This window comes from Corapipo altera, unplaced genomic scaffold (assembly GCF_003945725.1).
Source record: "Corapipo altera isolate COAL_440 unplaced genomic scaffold, ASM394572v1 64, whole genome shotgun sequence".
NCBI classification, from domain to species: domain Eukaryota; kingdom Metazoa; phylum Chordata; class Aves; order Passeriformes; family Pipridae; genus Corapipo; species Corapipo altera.
In genome coordinates, this window is record NW_020884893.1 from 8461394 (window position 1) to 8485634 (window position 24241).

The 24241-nt window shown below is 44.7% G+C and overlaps 1 protein-coding gene across 11 annotated transcripts in view; it reads right to left on the reverse strand.

The window, feature by feature from the left end:
* Positions 1 to 272: 272 nt before the first annotated feature.
* KCNQ2 (potassium voltage-gated channel subfamily Q member 2) overlaps positions 273 to 24241 on the reverse strand; it is a 74396-nt gene continuing 50427 nt past the window's right edge. For 4 of the 11 annotated variants that reach the window (XM_027645829.1, XM_027645826.1, XM_027645824.1 and 1 more), the window contains 5 exons: positions 21481 to 21704; positions 20569 to 20677; positions 19909 to 20040; positions 11624 to 11747; positions 273 to 10894 (listed from right to left, as the gene is read on the reverse strand). In XM_027645829.1, coding sequence (XP_027501630.1) covers positions 10196 to 10894; positions 11624 to 11747; positions 19909 to 20040; positions 20569 to 20677; positions 21481 to 21704 — 1288 coding nt within the window. In that variant the 3' untranslated portion in view covers positions 273 to 10195. Of the gene's footprint in view, positions 10895 to 11623; positions 11748 to 16929; positions 17038 to 19908; positions 20041 to 20568; positions 20678 to 21480; positions 21705 to 24241 lie in introns of all 11 variants that reach the window. The other 7 variants (XM_027645825.1, XM_027645823.1, XM_027645820.1 and 4 more) reach the window with 3 other exon arrangements.

A 24241-nucleotide genomic window follows, 5' to 3' on the forward strand; every position in this document is an offset into this window, starting at 1 on the left:
TCTGTCAGGATGTGGCTTAAAGAAAGTCAATATTGCTAGAGGACTCTGAAGGATCAGTGTCCTTGTAACAAAGGGCACTTGAGATTTCTGAGCTTGATTTTATAAATCAGAAAGTATTGTTTAACATTAGATATAAGAAATGGAGGTGTGAAGGTTTAATGCCAGGAAGGGCCAGGCCCTCAGTCACCATCTCACTCCTCTTCATCAGCCATTAAATATGTCCCCAAAACACCAAAAAATCCCCAGAAATAAAGAAACACAGAGAACAGAAGTGCAAAGAAAAATAAATGTGTATTTCATCTCATGAAGGTTAAATCTCTGGTAATTTTTACTGAATGCAAATTTTCCATTCTGATGCTTCGAGGCTTAAATTAATGATTGTGATTATTTAATTTCCCTCCGTTTCCCTTCCGATTGCAACCGTCGCTGCTGTTTTTCACATCACACATGTAGAGTTTTGCAGCTGCCACAGTCTTTCATGTGAAGGTATGCTCTGAATCACACTCAGTGCTTCAGTGTTAAAGTCTGGGCTACGTCGCTCTCCTGCAATGCTTTTGTAAAACCGTCTGTGACTGTGTCACTCAGCTTCCAGCTGAGTCCCTTAGGAGACTACAGGTCATTCCCTTGGCACCTGACCCTATAAAATGTACATTGCACGAAGTCGTGATTGAAAATGTACAGAGGAAATTACACATTCACCAAAAAAAAAAAAAAAGGAAAAAAAAAAGAAAGAAAAAAAGAAAGAGAGAAAAGAAAAGCCCGATTGCTATTTTACAAGAGAAAGTGTGTACCATTCCATACATACAAAATGTTTTAAAATTGTACATAAGTACCAAAGGCATTATGAGAGATTCTTTGGAGATGAAACGAAAGTGCAAGAAAGCCAAGGCAACAGAGCAAATGAAAGGAAGCAAAGCAGCAGCTGTCTTTGCTTTCTAAAGGACAACCAAACTTCCATGCTCAGCCGAGCCCCAGAGCTTTAGGAGCAGGAGGTGAAGGTGTGCAGCACCCACCTCGTCCCGGTGTGAAAGTCACCTCTCAGCTCTCACTGTCAGGACAAATGCATGAACCATTTTTAGCCCAGTTAAGCTCAAATGAGCTAGATGCTGTTATAAACCAGGATAATGTCCAGATATCTCGGGGAAACGGCAACATACTCCAGCAATGGATGTACCTCTTGCTTAGTAACCTATTTAAGACTTTTTTTTTTTTTTGCAGCTCTTAAAGCTGAGAACTTTGGACCTAGAGATGAATTTCAGGCCAATGCAAAAATTTGATTGCTATTTTTTCAATGGCATCCAGCAGTATTTGACTGGAAAAGTTAGCTCTTCATGCCTTTGTTTATTTAGATTAAACACTGAAGGGTAAGTTGTACCCAATATAGCTCTTATATCTGTGAAAATATGGGTAAAATGAAATCCTAGAGGATGATTCATTTAGTGAGGCTGGTGAAATCTCTGAATAGGGGCAATTGGAGTCTGAAGTCTGATCTGCTTTGAGAATCAGATTTTGTGGTTATAACATGGTCATTTCTTCCATAACTCTAAGATCAAAGACGGGCTTTTGATGACTCTTTTCTTAAACATCTCTTAACTAGGGACTTTTTTTAAAATATGTAGGCAAGGGTAAGACCCACAAGGCAGTGGGATCCTCTGCCTGGGCAGGAGCCAGGTTTGTGGGAGACCATGGCACTGCCATCAGCCAGCACTGCTGCTGTGGGACACCCTGTCACAGCACGTGAAGCCTTCACCCCTGGCTCTCTGATGGCATGGGACAACTGTTTGGCCACATATCCTAGGAATGGGCTTTTTGGACTTGAAGTTGGCACTGGCCACTGAATTATATTTGTTTGTTTGAAAGGAAGCCAAAGAAATTATCATTTAAAGAACTGCATTGCTCTGCTGCATGGCCTGTGCTGCCTTCAGAAGTAAGATTTCTCCTTGGGATGGGAGCCACACATCAATTCCCACTGCAAATCTTCCTTTTTGATAGAAAGACATTATTAAAACAGTCTTTTGGTTTTGTTTTACCCACTCTCTCACCTCCAAAATCGAACTTTTCCCCCTCCTTGTGCATCTCAGATGCAGCTTTATCTGTTTTGAAGCGTGTGTGTGTGCACGTGTTCGTATCCACGTGCACAGACAGCAACACGTAGGTGCATGTACACAAACCACATGCACGTGTTTTTGCAGCCAAAGTTGTGTTGTCCTTTTATCTTGCAGGTTATGACAAAGATAAACTGTGAACTTCATTCAATCTGTACAGAATTTACAGTTCAAATGTATAGCAATGAAGAATATATAGGAATACAGCAGCTGTTAAGTATTTATGGGCTGTGTGTGTTCATTTTGTTCCAGTTATTTTTTTAATTAACATTACAAAGGCAATCTCTTATTTTAGCTTCCTGATAAAATCTGTTTAAAGAAGCATTCAAATGCAGTTAATTTCTTAACAGGGTGTTCATTTTCCTCTATTCCCAGTTATGTTGAGTCACATCACAAACCAGGCAGGTGACACTTTGGTGTCTGTTCAACGCACATACGCTGATTACATGTAGAGATACCTACCAGCATATGCCATGTAATGTGCAATCTGTGTGCAGCACACGTGGATAATGTGCCAAAGTGACACTAAGCAAGATAAATTTCATAAATACAACGTCTATATTGGAGAAACAGGAGTACAGTTTTAGTGTGTGGAGCATTGCTGTATAAGAACAGCAGCACCCACCTATACAAATTACTGATAAAAGAATGAAACATTTATAAGAATAATTTATTGAATCTCCTAAAGCATTTGATATACCACGCAGCAACTGCCACTATGCTTAAAATCTGCTCTTGATTTAAAATAACAAAATCTCTGTCATTTATCAGCTATATCTGGTTTTGCCTCGGTGTTCCTGAAGGTCTCAGGTACTCTACATTGTGCGTGAATTTTCTGAGAAAAAGTGAAAAAAATTCAAATTTTAGGGTTTGTTGGGGAGGGAAGAGTAGCCAACACAGAAAGATCTCCATTCTGCCTGCTGACAGGAGCATGGGATAACTTCAGCTCCAGGGAAGATGCTGGACCAGGCAGGACTGAAAAGACCTGTCACCAGCCTCGATGACTTGTCCTCAGCAAGACTGAACATGGTGTTCACAGAGATGCTAAAGGACTGAGACCTCCATATCCACATCTGTGATAAACCCTTGTCATGAGCATCACTGCACATGGGTCATGGCCACCGTGTTGGTCAAGTTTAAGGGATCACCATGAAATGCTGCTTCTGCTTTAATGGGAAGTGCCCATGGCATATCAAAGTAAGGAGGCATTTTCCCATTGTGGCTTGCAAGGCTTGTGCTGACCTTTTCTTGTGTGGAGAGGGAAGAAGAGAACATCTCCCCAGGTCCAGAGTCATCAGTGTCAAATGGAGCTGAAATTCCAAGGCAGGCTTTGTTGGCAGCATAACATTCAGCCTTGTTTTGGGGTCAGAACCACATAAACTGGAGATTCTGACATGGCTTCTACCTGAAATCATTAACCCTGCCCTAAAATTATCAGTGTAGCTGCAGGTGAAATCTAGCCTGAGCTTGGCACTGAGTTTTGGAAAGCTCTGCAGTGAGCTCAAGTTTCTCAGCATTAGGCAAACAGATGCTGCTTGAGAAATTCATCTGCAGCTGTATTTACAGGAACTGGGACAGGGCAAGATGCTTGCAGGTTCACTGGCAGCTTTGGAAACAGCACAGCTTGCACCAGCTGCTTTCCAGTTCTCCCCATTATCAAGCCTGCCATGCACAGCCACATGTATGGGTCACTAAAGGGGATGGGGGTCTTGAAAACAGCTCCTGCTTCAGGAAGCAAAAGCATCCACAGTGGTAGAGCCTGTGAGCTCTTCTCTGAGATGTTCAGCTGGACAAGAAAATTGTGAACTGAATCCTCATCCTTGTTTCACTGCAATCAGTAAAAGCCATGGGGATAAACCCTCACAGGGCACTGCACAGAGGGACAACACGGACTCCATCCCTGGGTGGAAAGGCTCCAGCAGAACAAACCAGGGATGTGTTGAGGCCATGGTGGCTCAATGAGGAAGCAAATAAAATGCCAATAAAAAGCAAAACTGTCATGCTAACCAAATATGAAGGCTCTCTGGTGCATCTAGTGATGTCAGGCCAACAGCAAGTCCCAGTGCAGAGTTCTGGCATTACAGCTTCACTGGTAAATAGTATGGATAAGGATATAGGACCAGGGTCAAACTAGATCATGGCAGCAGTGCCAAGAGATACAAGAGACTGCAAACATGAGCGAGATGGGCAAACACTGAAGGCCTCATGACAGTCTGGTATTAAAGTGGGGAAAACAGTGGCAAAACATTAATGGACATAAAAAGGTAGCTCAGTGCCACTCCATGAGGAGAGTAAGAGATGCTTCCATGAGGAATGGCTATGGCACAGCTGCAGGGTCCCCGAGACCACCAAGGGCTGTAGACAAGGGCAAATAAAACTTTCAAAGAGGGATTTCCAAAGTTTTGGAGTGACAATCCCCCCTGCCCCTCGGGCTTTGCTGCAGGCACAAATGCACATGAACCCCAAGGCAGGACACAGGTGAGAGTGCCCTATGGAAATTAAAACAGACATATGGCAAGTCCCACACATGTGGGTTCAAATGGCATCTCCGAAATTAAGACCAGTCCTCCATCCTTGGCACTGCCTGCTCCTCTGGACACTCAGAAAGGGGTATCTGGGATGCTCTTTTTCAGAGGCTTCTGGGTGGAAAGGAGGTTGTTACACACAGCCAACACAATTCATATTTTTTTCTCCCCATGTGCACGTTTGAAGGAACCACAGGTACAAACGTGGTTTCTTTACCCCGTAGTTACAAGCAGAGGTGGAGTCTGTGCATGCTGTATCAGAGGGATGGGGTGATGACTGGTTGCAGCATGAAAAACACTTGGTATATCAGTGTTACCTACAGAAGCACCACAGCACCGTACGAGATGGTCACTATGGGGACAGGCTCTCCCCAAAATGATGCTTTTGGCAACATTACCTTGTCAGGTACTACAGCAATCTGGGAGTGCAGATACAGCTGGAGCATACTGCTGTCTACTCATCTCAGGCTGCATGCAGTAGCAGGCAAAATTGAGAGTACAGTGAGATAGTCCAGAAAGCACATTCATAGGTTAAAAAGGACCCCGCTGCTACCTAAATTAGAAGCGTGATTAGTAGTGTATCAAAAGGTGTGTAATCCCTCTCCCTCTAGACACTAATATAAGGCAAGCAGTATTGTGTCACTGGGGCATCAAACACTAAGATATACTAAAGAAGATTCCTATGCAGTATTATTATCCTTATTATTAAAAACCCACCCTATTGTTATTGTTAAAAAAAAACAACAATGAGCCCACACCCCTGCTCGAAGCAGATTTTGCTCTGTGAGGCAGAAAAGTCGGGGTGTTTGTGTGCTAAAAGCAAGAGTTTGCTTTTACACCTCTGAGCAGCAGTGACCCCACAGGGCTCGGAGGGGCTGCTGCCCTCAGCCCTCCACCACGGCCCTCTGCAGCCTCAATGTTACCTGCAGGTGAAGGAGCTTTTGTATCTGATTTCCTTGTTTCTGGTTCAGGAAAAGGATGCTGATGAAAACAGAAGATGCCAACCTGTGATGGAGAGAGGGGATGGGAGAGGATGCAGGAGCACAGCTGTGGTCGGAGGGCTGTGCTGGGAAGGAAAGGTTGGAGGCTCAGGGCTTCACTCTCAGCCTGAGGGTTCATATGATGGAGAAACAGAAATCCTTATCCTGCTCCTGGGCTTTTTAACATTTCCCAAAAAAATACTCACTGCTAAGGGTCTTCATATAGGACAACATTTGGGTACAGTCCTTAGGAATTTCAGTTTCTTTTTTAATTTTTACATTTTAGTTTTAGCAATAATTTTGGTGTGACTAAAGTAGTCTGAGGATATCAGGGAAATGAGGTTTCCAGTAATTCTCTCTAGGAAAAAGTATGAGTGAAGGTGTTCTTCTTTTCTCTTGGGCAACTGGCTGGAAGGGGAACATTTGTATCTGAGGTGATGCTCTGGCTTCTCAGGTAGATAATATAAACTTGTTCTAAAAATTCACATAATTTAAAATTTTAAAAATCAATTAAAAATGTAAAAATATATCTATTTATTTGTAAATAGTAATGACCCTGCAGAATTTTTTTGGATCTATTAAGTAGCATTTGAAATAAAACACATTTTTAGAAAACCTGATCTATCACATAGTCTGCCTGAAGAAATATAATGGCTTTCTGAGCTGGACAAGAGGTTTGTTTTCAGTGAGCTCCTTGACATTTTTGGCTTTAAAAAGTATCATTAAGAAAATGATTCAACAAGGAAATTCACATACAAAATCTGCACTTGAGTAACATTAAAGTCCCTTCCCAAATATTGGGAAATCTGACTTATGGTTAGTGCTCTGTTCCTATGTTTGGGGTCACATTATGAAAGGCCACCTTGCAGCATCTCCAGACATGTCACCTGGTCAGAGACATGAACTCCTCAGACCACCTGAACTCACACTTGTACCTGAGGCACCCAAAAACTGACTGTGGGTTCAGGTCCCAGTCCCAGACATTGCTCCATCCCACGGGGGGGAGTCAACTGCAGTATTTCTCCCTAGACCTAGAACCAGATTCTGAAAAAAAAAAACCAAAACCACCCAAAACCTTCTTGGAGACCAGATCCCAGGCTCTGATCCAAGGTCATGGCTTTGCATTCAGCACAGACATATCTCAAAACCAGGTTCTGGGCACAGAACCACACAGGAGCACGGGCATCCCTGCAGCAGTTCAAGATGGCCTGCTGGAAATTTGGCTTTCACTTCTTCTTCAGCTCTCTTTGGACTCCTCTGCCCACACTTGGCATTGCCTAAAACTTGTTTCTGTCCTCCAAAAAACATGCAACAAGACTTGGGAGGGAGAGGGGAGCAAAGACCAGCCCAAGAGAGGCTCAGCAGTGGGACAAAGTCTGCTGGGACCTTTAAAATTTGGATTGCTTTATTAGCAAAACTGATTTCATTTCTTTTAATCTAGTAGTTAAGATTTCTTGTGGGAGATTTTCATCAGGAGTGAGTGATACAGGCATGGGGGAGCTGAATGGCTGAAGGTGAAGACTTTGCAGGGAGTAGTGGACTATGATTTAGGGCACGAATTAAATTATTTATGTCAATAAGCAACAAGAAGGCAATGTCATTGTTTCTGCAGGCCTAAATCATTTCAGGGAAATAAGAAGCATTATTTGCAGCTAGTTCTGGTATAAGTTAACCCCCAAATCCAGGTCTTTCTGCCTGGGTGAATGAGCAGTGATGATTTATGGCATGGTTGTGGATGGAGGTGTGTGTCAGAATTTCTTTGATATGAAGCCCCAGAAAAAGGTGAAATAAATCTTACACCTTTAAAAGAAAAATCTGTGTGAAATATGTTGCAGCCAGATATGATCTGTGTTGCACATGTATAAAAACAGTTTTCTGCAATTAGTGATTACGGAACAAATCCAACAACTTTTAAAGATACATGTTAAAAGATGTGTTTTATAGACTCCAGTAAGCTGAAGAGGGTAAACTCAATGCTTCCTATGCAGGCCCTGAAGAACAGCTTTAAAGTCCCTTCCAACCCAAACCATTCTATGGCTCTATGAATCTATGATTCTGTGACTCTATGAAAAAAGACCAGTCGTGTACCTGTGCTGCAACAGGACTGCATGACATCATCCTCAGCCTCATCTGGCATTCTTGCCTTTATATCATACCCTTCTGTGACAAACTTCCAGCAGGCCTTGAAAGGTAATTGCAAACAAATAAGACAATAAATCTTTGTTATCTCTGACTTGGACAAAATTTGCAGTGAGCAGCTGGCTGGAGCAATGTTGATTTTTGCCTCACCTAATGTAATTTCTATTCTTGTGGGCAGTAGAAAACACAGGCCACCAAGTCTGATTTAGGACCTGCTGACACTTCTTGCTCTACCACAAGGCATCTCATTTTGGAACATGCCACAGGCAAATCTGCACAATTTACAGCCATTTCACATTTAAAGTTGCCTCTGTGGGGAAGTCAAGGGCATCGCTGCTTTCACTCTGCACAAAGAAATCTGGAGCCAAAAGGAGTTCTGGAGCACAAACAGAGAGGGAAAAATTGCAGAAGTTAACCAAAATATGGCTCAAATGGTAAAGAAAATAAGTAGCATGGCTGGAAGCCCAGGGTCCCCCTAAGAAAAATGTTTTCCCCTCCTGAATGCCAAAAATGGCAGGAAAAATTGCACAGAGCCTTTATTCCCCTTCCTCAGTTCATATGAAGACCTGTGTGTTGGTCCTGGGCACTAGCAAAAGAACGGTTTTATTTCCTGTCTGCAAGCTGTCAGACTGCACCCACATCTTCCCTAAGGCCAAAATCATCCTGGGTTACTGTGCCTGGTCAAGCAAACAAGGTGGAGAGAAACAGGCTGTGAGTCTCCCTTCAACCCGAGCAAGCCGATGTTCAACCTCTGAAAGGCCACACAGAAATGAAATTCTCACCTAAATGTCCTTAACAGGCTCTTGATACGACACAGGGAAAATGTGGCAAGACAGGGTTTGAAATCACAGACAGAGCCCCAGCAGGCAACACATGTGGGATTTGGGCTGTGAAAACACAGGAGGGTTCAGAGGCACAATCCCAGCCATGGTGTCCCAGCCCTGGAGATGGATCCCAAACACAACCTCTCCTGATCCACCCCCTTCCAGAAAAACCAATCTATCCATGTAAAGGATCACTTCGTGACTTTGTTTTGGTCCCAAAAGAAACTTTCAGCATCACTTTTCCCCTCGCCTTCCCCCAGCTGAACACACCACTGAGGTTCCTGGTAATGTCACAACGATCCTTCCAAAAGTAGGTCCTCAAACAACAACGAAATGGGGCAGACTTGGATTGGCACAACTGGCAGGCAAGCATGGGGAAGAGGCCTCTGAAAGACAATGAAGAAAACCTCTTAACTCAGCTTGAGGGATCCAAACAAACCAAAGGATGTCCCGAGAACATGGGTGTGAGTTTTTTGGCAGGGCAGAAGAAGAAAGGGAAGATTTTCACGGGCATAGTGTGTGCAAAAGTGTTCAGGCACGATGCAAACTGTAAGAAAAGTGCCCATTCTGACCAGCAGGGCTTCCAAAGGATGGAGCTCAGCAGCTCGCAGCAACACGGGGACCACAGAATCCTGCATATCCACCCTCCCCCTCTGGCCTGGTGGCTGTGCCTCCACAATGGCCATGAGAATGGCTTCACACCATGGCAGCCTTCCAGAGGGGTTGCCTTTGGTTTGTCTTTGCTTTCAAAGCACCCCCAGGTCCCTTGTCAGCAGGAGGAGAGATAATTAAATATAATACATGGTTTAAAATAGAAAATTCCAGCCCTGTAGTCTCTTATCCTCCTTCTGTCTCTTTTCACTGCCCCCTGGATTGTCCCTCTTCTTGCACTCAAGATCATAGTTCTGAGTTTTTCAGTTTCCTAAGATGGGATAGTTTCCAAACTGTTCTGGTCCAGAGCAGTATCCTAACCTGTCCCACTCCAAGGCCATGTCTTTTGCTCATGCAAATATCCTGGCCACCATCCCTCCCCTCCAGGGGCTCTATGCAACATTTCCATGTATTATATTGGAATTATGCCACCTTCCTGACAGCTAATGAGGAACCACAGAGTACCAACCCCCTGTAATTACATGTGATCTGAAATCTAAGCCGGAAACAACGTGTCCATTCCAAACACCAAAACACCTAAAGGTGTAATCAAGGGTGCCATGACATAGCAACTCCCACCTAACACTTGTCAGCCGCCAGTTACTGTGATCTACAAAAGCCCTGGCTGGGTGATTTATTCCTGCCCTGCGCTTCTGAAGATTCCCAAGAAATGCAAATTGCCTACCCTGCGCCATGAAATAATTTCACCTAATGATCTTAGAAAGAGAGTATGAAAGAAATCTGGACTTCACGGCTCCAGTTGGCCCACCACCGTGACCTCTTCCACAACCGCAGGCTCGGACCTGCTCGTTCCCCCCCCAGAGTAAGCTGCAAGAAAGTATCTGCCAGCTAAGGATGTCCTAGAAGGAGGAAAACCTTAGCTGTCGATCTCCTTGAGAAGTTCAGCACGTGGACAGCTGGAGCGGGCAGCTGCCAGCGCTTGGACGTGGCTCGGCGGCTGCAGGAAGGCTTCACTGCCGGGGGGCTGACCAGCCCATGTCACTGAAGGGTCCCTCGCCCGTGGCCGACCTGGGAGGGGGACCACAGGGCGTGCAGAGGTCAGAATCGGTGTCTGACTCCCCTTCTGCAATGTAGGGTCTGATTTTGGCCACGGCTGCATAGCAACCGTTGTTAAGGATGTCCAAATTCTCTTTGGACTGGGAGATGCTAAAGCCGCTGAAAGAGCGCTCCAGTTCCTCGTGGTCTACCGAGGGGATGGAGATGGACGTGTCGCTGTCTCTCATGGCACTCTCATGGTGTTTGGTTGTAATGTCTTCGTTCCTCAGGTACTCTGCGCTCGCCCTGTGCCCACCGCTGTACAGGGAGCGCTCGTGGGAGGGCGGAGGTGGGATTCGGACCAGCGAGCCGGGGTCTCCGACGGGAGAGGAGCCGTGGCTTTGCCGCTGGCACGACGTGGAGGGCGGGCATGCGTTGGTTGGGGCTGGTGGGGCGGAGAAGTTCTTCTGACCCATGGAGCTGGTGGACCTGATGATCTTGATGATGCAGCCGTTCTTGTCAATGTGCTCCCTGCTGTCTTCGGGGCTGTGGTAGGGAGGTGCTGGGTCTGGTTCTTTGGACCCAAAATAAGCCTCCGTCTCTGTTGGTGGGATGCCCATCCGCTGCATGTAAATGTTCACCAGGAAGTCCAGCTTCTTCTCCATTGACTGAACCTGCAAAACACCACAGTTCCAGTGCCACATGCAGGTTGAAGCACATTAACATATGGAGTACAAGCAACTTCTATCAAAGAGCAAGAGCGGGGCTGGGCTTCACAGATGACCTCTGCCTATGCTGACCCACACCACCTCAAACCCTTAGTAAATATTTAATTGTCCTGTTGTCCAGGTTTAATTCTCCACCTTGTTACAGGGTTTCCCTTGTTACAGGGTTTTCCTTATGCGCCTATAAACTTTTTGACAGGCACCAAATTTCAGAAAAGCTGAAGCACACCTGCATCCTTCCAGCTCCTTCCTACACTTGGCACTTGTCTGTCCATGGGGATTTCTGAGCCTTATCCTCCAAGAAGATTTTATATCTTTAGCAAGGCCATGAGCTACAGCAGCCAGGCTCAGGGACTCATTTGTAATGTGTCTAGTATGGTGGCAAAGAAACCAATGTGCTGTTTTCAGAAATAATGTCAACTTTTGACAAACTCACTAAAAAAAGGAAGACAATATGTCACAGACTCCAAAATGCCTGCTAGAAAGTGGCATTTAGGCTTCTAAGACATCTAGGGACCTTTCATAACATCCACCTTCCTTCTTTTTCAAAATATTCTTGGTTCTTACTTTTTTTTTTTTACTAAATGGTAACATCTCACTTGGGAAAAAAAGGCAAGAGAAAACCAGCACAATGCATGCAACACCCTCTGACAAGAACCCCCTCCTGACCCAATATACCTGCTTTTCAACTTTTCCAAGCCTGCCCATCATGCTGGGGTCTTCAGGCAGCTCCCCCTCTGCTGGCCCTTTGGTCCGATCCTTGTCAGTCATGGAGGATCCTCTCCCAACGATCTGGTCAACTCTACCGGGATCAGAAAATCCCCCCACCCCCGGAAAAGGACCTGGAGTCAGTTGGAGGCAGCAGGTGAGGAGGGCTCCGCTTGTCGCGCCTCCGTGGGACAAAGCAACAGCCTCTCGCCCAACTAACGCTCCAAATTACTCACAGACACGCAGTGGCACTGAAGTGTTAATTCAGATGCAAAATTCAGAGCAGTATTAGCAGAGTTTGAAATTATCCATTTCTGTTTGTACAGATAAAACCTGGCACATTATGCACAGTAAATTTACCCACTGCAAAGAATTTCTTTAACTGGCTTTCTTCCAAATCAATTAACTCCTTATTTGCGCTGAGAAATTATTATTTTGGGGGGAGATCAAGTTTTCTGTCTTGCATGTACCAATGGGATTTTTTCAGTCTCTGCAGCAGTTTCCTCTCCTCAATGCAAATGCACGTGTGTAATTCTCACGTCCATGGAAATGAGCCACTTGTGCTAAGATCCAGACAAACAGGTGCAGTGCTGTTTTAGTGGAATTACATCAAGGCCATAACTCACCAAACACTACCAGATTGTTTTCATCTCAAAGATACTGCAGTTCACACCTGTATCAGATGTTTTCTATTAGCAGAGCTCCAAGCTGGGAACAGCAGAGGATTCTCCTGCCAAATCAGCAGATACAGGTACTAACTTCTTTACACACGTTACATTTGCACCTTCTCATTCCCAGTATAGATACACCTGGGATGATATACAGCTCCTTAAGTATAGGAAGAAGGGAGGGAAGAGCCAGTCTGGAAGCTGGAACTCAATTTTATTTGAGGCATCAAATATAAATTTTCTTGAGAAGTAAACACAGTAGCTTTTTGATCCCTCAAAAGTCAGGGGAGCCTCTCAGTTTTGCAACAGCTTCTTAATGGCAGGCCGGTTTACAGCCTAATTCTATGCCAGGCAAACTTTACTCTTGCATAATGCACCAAAAGTAAGGGTGGCAGGGGAAAAGAAGGGTTAATTAATCTGACTGAAACCAAGTTGAGGTATCTTGAGCGAAAACTCAAAATGCTTCTTACGCAGTTCTGCCGTGTGGGCCATGGGTCCATGCACCAGGAGGAGGAAAAGGAAGGAGCTGAACACAGACAGACAGGGGAAAATGAACAAACAAAAACCAAGGAAAGGAATGAGACGTGAGGCTAATTCCAACACAAGAGCCATCTGTTTTCTTTACGTTTGACAGGGACTTCATACGTATGTTGGCTGTTTGACATTAAGGGACAGGTATCAGTGGGTATGGACCAGCGTGGCTCCCTTAGCTTATATTAGAGCAACAGCAGTTTACAGCACCAGCTCTGGCTCAAAGAGATGAAGTGGATGAGCACATCACATCAAAGACAGAAAATATAAGCCAACAATTATTTCAGAGTTTAGCTTTGATCCCAGAAGATACTTCATTTGGGCAGGGATGCGACAGAATACTGTTCTGCTTAAAAAGCCATGTTTGACCCTTTGCTTAGCAATATAAGCACAGGAGTACAAGGAGCACCAAGTGCTATAATTACAAGTGTGAGGAATATGCATGCCTTATTTCTCTCTTGTAATGGGAGAAGGAAATTATTAACAGGTACAGGAACTCCCCACAAGGGATGCAACTACTGACATGACATACAGCACAAGAAATCCTATGACAACGCCGTTACCATGTAAGCAAAGAGCTGTTAAATTGGATACCTCGGGCTACCTTGGTTTGGAATCACAAGTCAAGGCGTAGTACAGCCACTGTACGAACTCCTCTCCTGTATGCACAAGCAAGTAGACTTGTAAAACAATGAACATGCGTTTAAAGAGGCCCAAAGTCTAAATGCTACTGAATGCTGCAGAAGGCCTAGAACAAACAGGGTGCTCTGTCCTCCTGTCCCATCCAGCACAGCACTGACACTGATATATGTCCACTAATGGAAATGAGATGTGCCTCAACAGTTGCTGAGTAGAGCAGGGAGGCAGGACAGACTGTAACACAGAGAGGGAAAATGAGTGTTGCATTGTAATAACAGAGATAGCCTCGTGCAATCCTAATTCTAATCTTGCAGAAAATGAGACAGAACTTCTGCTCTCTTCCACGTCTTGAGAGAAGAGCTATCTGGTAAGTGAACCTCATACAGCCCATTTCAGGGGCCAGCTGGCACTTCACAGATGGAATGATCACTAGCAGTATCTAGAACAGCACTGACTTGTCCATCCCCTTCAGGCTGGACACAACTTGCCTCTAGACCTGCTGTGATTTAGGGGCAGGACTGAAGTCCTTCACAGAGCTCACCCATAAAGCACTGAGAAGCCTTTTCCCATAAACTATTGACACCAGAGCCCAGAATTCCTGCTTGATTCATTCCCTTTGTGTCTATACTTGAACACAGCCCTGAGGAACCAGAGGGCCAGATTTGGCCTTGGGGGCAGGTCAGCACCAAGGATGGTGTGAGGGGCAGCTGTGGGACACTGACTTCAGCGCAGAGAGGGGAGAAGAAGGTGAATCAAGTCCTTCTCTCTTGATGGGAGAAACCAGGCTCGAGGTCTCCCACCCCTTTGCTTCCCACGGCTGAAGTTGGACCACAGGAGAGTGCTCCAACCCTCAGCAAAGTACAGAGATTTCACTTGTGCCTTATCTGATGTAAGGGAAAAGAAGAAATTCCTTATGAGCTCTCAACCCACCTGTACCTAGCTGAAGACTGCCAAGAGCAGGAGGTCCTTTTAGCCATTATAAGATTTTGAGATTTTTTTCCAAATTGGGCCACAAAGCTTGAAAGATGAAGAAGATAGAACATTTTCTATTTCTATTTTGCAAGCAGAGGGGGATAGTTTATGTTCTTACTGCGTGACAAAGGGCCAAGAATCTTCTGAGATGGCCATCCCATTTCTACACTACACCCTGTGGGCAGCCTTGTGTCCTCTCAACACTTACTTTGGCTGTGCCAAATACACACGTGCAGAGGGAAGAATTCAGCTGAAGCTCTGGCCAGAGTCAGCCCCATGTTTCTCCCTTCCTAGCAGAAGAGGATTCAAAGATTTCTAAGGATGCATGACAAACTGTGCCATCTGCTGTTCTTGGTAGGCTCTGCTGGGTCTTAGTTTGGGAGGGAGAGAGACAAGGGGATTGCTCTTTAAAGTGAACTTTGTTATCTTCCCGTCTTTCTAATGATACAAAAAAAATGTAAAGTCTTGCATCAGCCACAGTGCAGGTTTTCTCATGCTTCATTATGCTTCATGCTAACAGTGCATGCAAAGAGGTGTAATATGTCACCCTCGGGCCAGAAGCAGACATCAAAAAGGTCAAACGGCTCAAATGAGATAAAAATGAAGTGTTTGGGAATATCTATTCAAGTCTTTTCTTTTTTTCTTTATCTCTTATAAATTTTTGTAAACAATCCAGGCATTGAAGCCAAACCCCCTTCATCCATGTCACAGGACTGGCTACTTACCCTTTCATTTGGCAACAAAGTTTGCTCTAAACAAATTTTGATCAATAACTGTTGTCTAAAAAATAACAGCTGAGATTGCACTTAGAATAAGTGGATTTGGGCTTGGGGCTGGCTCAGAGCTCTGGTTCCCATCCATCAGGCACCCTAAGCACCTCACAAGTCCCACTGGTACCTGTGGGAGGATGTAGCTGCCAAAAATTAAGCACAGCATAAGCCTTTTAATGGGTGGGAGTAGAGATTTCAGCAGCCTTCTGGACTCCACTGTTTTCTGCAGCCACAGCTGAATAAAGGAGGAAAGAAAAAAAACTCACTGGAAAAGGGAGCAATTATTAAAATAAAAATCTAAATGTCCCAGGAGCATAGTGGGCATGTGTGAACAGATTTTTAATCAGTATTAGAAACTGCAAAAACAGGGGGAGAGAAAATCATTAACATGAAGCTGATACAGCAACAGACTTGTATTGAATAAAATAAATATCCCAGTTTGAGGCCTCCTCCCCTCCAGAAATCAACTTTTCTCTGTGCAAGGCACAAGCTTTCACATGAAAATCTTGCCTCTAGTAAGGTTTGTTGCACGTATAATCTTACAGGTTAAATACAACAAAATCCACTTGAATATATATTTTTATTTTAAAATCTAAATGTTTCTGCAGATAAGAAGGTTATTTCATTTTCAAACACTATTTTGGGGCCTCATAATTTGGCAGGGAGGAAAAATGGGAAAAAATGCTTTTCTATCTTTTTTTCAAGCATAAAGCTTGGGGCTTCTGGAAAATTCTCTTTTTTAAATGTTTGAGCTAGCTGAGTGGGTAAGGGTAAGCTTTCAATATTCCTTTTACTCACATTTCTCTAGTGAAGATTACTCAGAGCAGCTTAAATAAAAATCAAGAGATTTGTCACATATTAGCGCTTAGGGAGGTAAATATATTTAAAAAAAGAATATTTGAGGCTAAGCTTTCTGCATTTAAGAATCATCTACTGTTTCTGCATGGAAAATGACTTTCTGGCAAATATTTATACCTCCTTTGTGCTCCAGTGGTATCAATGCAAGGTGAAAATACAGCCCAGTCATGATGGCCTTGCTGCCCAGAACTCAGAATGCCCTAAAATGGGTATTTTGGTGAGAATATGTTCCTCATTGCTTGAGCTTCAGGTATGGTTTTACTTAAGGAGAGAACTTAATGAGAAATATTTCACTGTGGGCTGGGTTTGACTCCTGCTCTTTTTCCTTGGAAAACCAGGATTTATTTATTTTTTAAATGTAAGTCCTATGGTAGTAATATTTTAACATATTTTTTTCCTCCATGGTCAGTAGAGTGGCATCAGCAAGAAACAGAGATCACTGTGTTCATCACCTACAAAACACTTCATTCTTACTTTGTGGGTAAATATTCCACCTTTTACCCCTGAAGATAGCCTGGTAAAATATGAGATTTTAGAAAGATATAATTTAGCCTTCTAACACCTAGAAGAAGACTGACAATAGAAAACACACTCTCTGAAGGAACTGATGGTTATCGATGTATGAATGTCCCTTTTTTGTCTTCCTTTGGCTGGCCTGGTTTGAAAGCTCATCACCGAAAGCAAATCAGAGCACACCCAGAGTAGCAAGCACTTTGTGTCATGATTTCACAGGCTGCTTTGCTAAGTGATAAATGCCGTCATATAACTGGCATGAAAGGGGTTTGACCTTAAGCAAATGAAAAAACCCAGAGAAAGCGGCATTTTGGTGAATCCTAACCTAGGCGAGTATTGGGGAGACTCTTTGGAAGAATACATGGGTCCTTTGGTTGGATACTTCTTATGCCGGGGAGTTGAAGGGGGTGGGGGACCCACAATCATATCTATCCTGGCAAAGTAAATAAGAGAAAAGACACCAGCAAAATGCATAATGAAGCAACACGTAGAGAAAAGTTGGTCAGAAAAGTTGCAGAAGGAAACAACTGAAAAACAGAACGACAGAGAGAGAGAGAAAGAGAGAGAATTCGAAAATATATTCCGCTGGAAACAGAAGACTCTCTCCTACCACCTGGTTGTTGGGTGTCTTACCCACCTCAGGGTAAGATTTGGAGATTTAGGCACCACAGCAACACCATTAGGAGTTCCCCCCGCCCCAGATACAACATGCTTTACCCTCTGGAATATATTTGCATATGTGTAGCAATATCCCATTGAGGTGGTTGGATATGAAACAACATATATTCATTCTCCTTTCAGTTCCAGGGCTAGGGAACACATCCTCAGCTAGCTCAGGAAAGCATGAGCTGTTGGGAGTCGGCGAGGTACGCTGCGGGATTGTGTAACTCAATGAATGGGAGACATCCATGGCTGGCGAGGTGTCAGGATGAAACACGAGACAATGTGAACACAACACTGAAAAGAGCACATTGCAGACACAGTGACAGAGGCTTTAATGATTAAAGAGGAAAGTGCATGTAAACACCCCAGAAATATGCTTGAATGCAGCTTTAATCCACCAAAGCCCTGGCTACGGGAGGTCACAGCCAGCCCCGCCGAGCTGAGCTGGCAGGGGGAACACAGCTCCCAGACTGGTTGATGAAGGAAAGGGAAATTAAAATGTCTTGTTCTCCAAGGTGCCCTGTGACAAACCATCCTGGGATCCACTGCAGGGGTGCACGGCCCTGGCGCCAGTTGGTCACAAACCAATGTTGGTCATGGCCCAGCATTGGCCATGGCCACCCCAGGCACACACCTTGTCTACAGGGTGCCCTTCCAGTGGTACTGGGCAGGTGACCAGCCATGGGACCTCTTGGTTCACCTGGCTATGATGATGAGGACTCCAAAGGTGGCCTCAAAGGGATCTGCTCCCATTGCCATCACTGATCTCCTGCTCAGTGGGAACAGTGAAGCTGCCTGGTAGCCTTGGGTCCCAAATCCAGGTACTTCACATTTTTGAAGCAGCTCCTGGTCCTCCTGACTTCCCTGTGATGGGATGGGTGGCAGCCCTAGCCTCATCCAGCCTCAGAACCTCATCCTCACAGCTCCACGGGTACAGCTAAGAGGACAAATAAGTTTAGTCTTTGAAAGCTGCAATTCCTTACCCCAATCTCCCAGGAAAAAGCAGCCGAACAAGCTACTTTGGCTTTGCAGCACATCACCTGGAAGGCTTGGCAGTGGGAGACTTGGGTGGACAGGGAGGCAATCTGCCACTTCAGCTTGGGTTGAAAATTCAGGTGTCCCTCCTGGAGCCAGCAGAGATGACAACCCCAGTGGCTCAGTACCCACTGCAGAGGCAGCTTGGAGGCCTCTTACTTCAGGTTATTAAAGCCAGGAAATATCAATCCCCTCCTCCTCCTCTTCCCCCTCCATATTCAGCTACACATCTTGGATCTATAATCAGTGAATTTGTACTGAACAGGAGTGAGAGGCTCAGAGAGAGGAAATTCTCCAGGATATTTTAGTCTCCATCGCGAGGGAAAATGTACCTTCTGGGAAATGCACAGTGTGCAGCAACACTGAGAAAGTTACCTCTGTGTCTTGAATATCAAAAATAGCAGAGTTAAAATGGTCTCTGAGAGATTCATGGCAGAAGAGAGATTCCTCTTTTTCCCAAGACATTTTTCCTACTTCATTCCTGTGGTTCATGTTAGCTGCTTGCATACCCAAACACATTCTTTTGCACATTTTCTGACTCTACCAGGGACCTAGATGGGTTTGAAATTAAAGGAAAACTTCCTTAACAGATTTCAGAGGAAGCTGGGCTGCCACAACCATCAAGAGAAATAATTTCATTCTCCAAATGTAAAAATAAATGGTGTATTATTTTGACAGGAGGTTGCCTATGGCCAAGTCCTGCCACTGTTCTGGGTGTCCTTCAAGCTCAGCAGAACTTCTGCTGAGCTGACACAGCCGTGGGTGTTGGGAGTTTGGGGTCTCCTTTTCAGTGTGGGCCACCAGGGCTGAGGGAGGAGTGGTCAGACAAAAAAGTTTAGCTCAGATCCTCTGTTCAAAGGACCAGATTTTTCTGTTTGGGTTTTTTTTTCCCCAGAAGAAACTTGAAAAAAATGGAGCCTTCTCGGTTCCATCTGTGCCCTTTCCACATTTCTTCTCCTGTTAAAATTAACATGTCTCCCCCTAAAATTTGAGCACAGAAGTTAAAATGCAGCTCGGCTAAACCCCACCTACATCGGTGAGCTTGGATGAGAAATCCCCATCTGCACAGATTTTCAGCAGACTGTGCCATCCCAGGAGGGATCCCTCCCAAAACAGCTTAGCATGGTGGGAGGAAGCTGCTGCCTCCTCACTGCTCTCTCTGTCTGTGGCAGCAGGGCCACAACCAGGACACCAAATTTTTTTCTTAGACCACTCCAGAAAGTTATCAAATGACCCACATTTGCCTTAAGACTGGGGCACCAAACCCTTGCATCCTGGACCATGGAGATATGTACACACCTTACCTATGGGACACACTACAATGCCAAAAGCTCCTGAAATAAAATAGGAGGATGAGCCACGATTTTTGTATGTCCTATGGTGGACAGTAAGGTAGTTTTAGTGGCATAACACTCCCTTTCTGCAGTCCCTGTCCTGCTCATCCCTGTGGGTTCCAGCCACAAGCACCAACGTTTTCCTTGAGGATTTCTCTTAGAAAGGAAAAGAATAAGCTGTAGCTGCAAAGGAAAGCGTCTCTCTTGTGACAATACCTCTACAATGCACAAAAACCAGTGAAAAAAATGAAGCAAAGAGAGGGGTCTCTTGCCTGGCCTGAAGGTTTTTAATCCGGGAGAGCATGTCCAGATGACCAGCTGAGTACTGCTCGATGACATCCATCACATCGTAGGGCCGAAGGCTCTCCTTAAACTTGCGTTTGGAGACGAGAAACCTCATAATGCTGCAGGAGATGGAGAGGAGAATCAAAATACGGTCCCTGGGCTGCAGCCTGACCCGTTTAATGGCAGATAAAAAACACTGCAGGGAGCTGCTTTGGAAGGAAAATGGAATAAATCCCAACCCTGCAGGTTTGGGAGAGGATGCGGTGAGAGGAGAGGGGAAGGGGATTGCGGGGGCTGGTGGCTGAGGCCCTGTCTGCGACGGGGGGTCCCTGATGCCCCTTGGACTGTCATCTGTGCATGTGCTCTCTGCATCACTTTTATAAATGTCAGCGCTAAATCTCAGAGCTGGTGAGAACGATCATTTGGATGCATCCCTGCGGGAGATTTTCCTGTTTCTCCATTTATTCCTTCCCTAAGCAAAAATCGCCCTCTCTGGCAAAATTTTCTGTAAAGCAGGGCAAGCCACCCAGGGGAAAAACAGCCTGCAGCACAGACATGTCAGCATTTGCCACCACTTCTTGGGCTTTACGCTAATTTTTCCCTATTATTTACTTTCCTGGACCGCTTCCTCCCTCTCCCTCTCTTACCACACTGCCCTGATGCTGACTTTCAGCCCTGGTGTCAAATCTTCTGTCACAAACTCGCAGTTGCAGCTTTTGTTCTCATCAGGGATGTCTTCTCCAGGGAGGCTTGCTTCTGGGTTTGGGAGAGAGAGGAATAAAAACAACATGTTACCATTTCCCGTGCCGGTGCCACACAAGGGAAGACAAATCAGATCACAATCAGCAACCCCAGGGCAGGCCCCAGAGATGCCTTTGCTGACCATCCAAAGCAGAGTATTTCCTGAGACGTGTCCAGGTGACATTCAGGAGTGCCAACTGCAGCTCTCATCCATCTCTTGATCAGAGAACCACAGTATCATTTGGGTTGGAAAAGCACTCTAAGGTCCCTGAGTCCAACCATCACCCCAGCACGGGCCAAGCCCAACCACTAAACCATGTCCCCAAAAGCCACATCTGCGTGTCTTTTAAATCCATCCAGGGCTGGCAACTCCACCACTGCCCTGAGGAGCCTGTGTCAGGGTTGGACCATCCTTTCAGTGAAGAAATTTTTCCTAACATCCAACCTAAGCCTCCCCTGGCACAACTTGAGGCCATTTCCCTTTGCCCTAAACCCTGACTCTTCCTCCTTTCCCCGTCCCTAGATACCGAAATATATACATTATCATGGGTGTCAGAAGGGCTTTTGTTGCCTCTTGTAATCATCATTGAATAGTTTGAGTTGGAAGGGACTCTTCAAAGGCCATCTAGTCCAACACACCTGCAATAACAGGGACACCTTCAACTAGATCAGGTTCCTCAGGCTACTCCAAGCGAAAGGACTGGGGGGGGAAGGAGACCCACATAAGCACCTTGGCTGGCACCTCCTTATGTGGGGAGGGAGAGGATTTCGGGACCAGCTGGGAATTTGGGGTCTCTCACAGTGCCCCAAACCCTCACCTTCCGAGTTCTGCCGCGACGCCGCTCCCTTGATGCGGAAAGCTTGCCGGGCTCGGCTGCGGTCTCCGAAGCTCCAGCTCTTGGGCACTTTGCTTGGGCTGTCCTCGATGCTCTGGTCAGCACTGGGGGACCTCCTCATGCCCTGAGCCTGTGGAGAGCCTTTCCCTTTGGTGCCAGCACCGCGGGGACTGGAGAAGACACGATCTTTCAAACTGACCTTCTGACTGTTCAGAGAAACACGTTGAAACAAAGACAAAAAGGAGACAGCAGGAGGAGTCATTCTGGAAACCACGCAGTCCTTCCCCACCAGCCATTAGAAACCAAGAGCACTTCCAAGCAGCAGTGACATGTACTTTTGCTGTTGGCTTTTTTTTTTTTTTTTTCCAATATATGTGGGTTTTTTATTTTTTTTAAAAAAGAAAGCTTTGTAGAGATGTTTCCGTCATCATGAGTGAAATGGGAATGATTCTTAAGAGAGAGAAAATAATGAGGACTTAAACAGAAGCCCCTTGTGGGATGCCAGGGCTGGCGGGACAGAATGACATCAACAATGAGGTTATGATTCCTTAAATCACTGATCAGCTCCGGTCACGAGTTAGGAAGCTTTTCTTTCACAACTGCCTTCCAAAACACTATGTCTAATAAGAAAATACCAATAAAAAAATCCCCCATTTTCTTAAAACTTTTAGCTTTCATGGAAACACTTTGCTTCTGCTGCTCAGACCTGTCCTTTCCCTTTCTTCAACTCCTGCATTTCCTCCCTCTTAAAACACGATCTGCCCCTTTTATATATTCCAAAGGGTTCCTCTTTATCCAGTCATATATTCAAACACTTAAATACAAACACTTAAATGTGCAACTCTTTCATATCCTATAAAAATTCAATCTAAAAGCTGCCATCTCCCTGAAGGTCTGCTACGGGTGTCATAAACATGCAAAGCAAAATTTTACAACTTCAGAATATGGCATTTTATTGCTTTTTTTCCTACTAGAATCCTTGGATTTATGGTTTGAAAAGAAGCACTCTGCAGAAACAGAGATGAACTCACTGGGAAACAGTCTGCTGGCAACCCAGTTCTAACTAGTTTCCAAATTCTGAAATTTGCAATTAAAACCTTTCACTCAAATGAAGATAACAAATTTTCACTTGAAAATTTCAGAACAAAGAGATTTTGTGAATCATAACAAAAGGGCAAACTTTACAGAGACAGCATTGGGGAAACCAAACTGCAAGTACTTTTGAGTCATTTGATATTTTCTCAATAGCAATTAATGATTAAACTACACTGATAGAGGTTGGATAACCAGTGCAACGTACTTGCATACAGAGCCAATATTTTATATATAGGTATATCAAAACTGAGTGAAAACAGGAATTTAATTCCCAACACTCTGTACCATCGCAGTAGCCACTTATCATTTTGCTGCAAATGCTCTGCCTGAATCCGCAGGAAGAACATTTGAGGAAATTTTGATTTCCACATCAAAATTCTAGCTCACCAACCAAAGACCTGCTTTTTTTTGCGTGCGTCTTTCAGCAACACCACCCGAACACTCAGAGCCAAACAGCCCTCCTTTGCCTTCAAAACTGGCACGGGGCTCTTCAGTCAGAACTTGGCTGCTGGTTTCTGAAGCAAAGCAAAACGCGGCTCCCTTTTCGCAGCCGCCGGCTGTTCTCTGCTGACAGGAGCAGACACACTCTCTGCCCAGTAAAGGGAGAAGACGTGACCCGAGGACACTCAGGGAGCAGATTTGTCGAGTAAGAAGGTGCTATTTTTACAAAGTCACTTTACATTGAGAGACAACAAACATTGACAGGGGGAGAAAGGTGCTTAGGCAGCAGTTTGCAGAGTTGCATCCCCTGTGCTGCAGGGCAGGGTTAGCTGTGGCCACGGGCTCAGCAGCAACTGCACATTCAAGAGAAAATAAAATTGCTCATAAGCAAGTTAGAAAAGGCAGAATCAACCCAATTAATGATGAATTATTAATTCAGATAAGTGATGGAGACTGAATTTCCAGTCTGGTGCCCACCTGCAGGGGCTGTCTGAAAGCCATGGGACCAACAGACCTTCAGCAGAGCTGAAATTCAGGTCAGAGGTAAAAATCCACACAGGAATCTGGGAACAAGCACGTGCCTAAATACCTTTCTGGATGTAAGCCTTAGCCACTAATGCTACCAAAATCATTGCACATAATGAGCCAAAGGTTTAAAAGCAATTCTCATTCTGTGCTAATTGGATAAGAAACCAGATTGAAATTTTGTCATTTGGTTCTAAATAGGCCAACTGGATTTTTTTTCCTTTATTTTTTGTTGATTTTACAGAAGAATATTTCTTGAATCCATTGAGTTTCAGTAGTACTAATACTTTGAATTACCTGGTCTTTTCTAAAAATAAATTTTATAAAAATGCATCAGCAACACAGAAATATTCAGAATTCAAAGCAGTCTCTTTGTGCCTCATCCTCTGCTGTGTTGCTCCCATCACCGATCCCAGCATAAAACAAGTTGCCTTTCACTGAGTAAAGCAGAGCCTTTTCCTTGGGGACATTATCCCATTCCCACAATAAATGTGCTGAAAATGTTTGCAGGAATCACAAAAGGCAAAAAAGAAAGAGTTGAACTCAGTGAGGGATATGAGTAAAGAGTTTCAAGCCTGACAGCATGAGGTACAACACATTGAAAAATCTCACAGAAATCTGATGAACAATTAAGATCTGGGTGGGTTTTGTTCCCAAGTACTCACTACTCAGGAAAAAAACC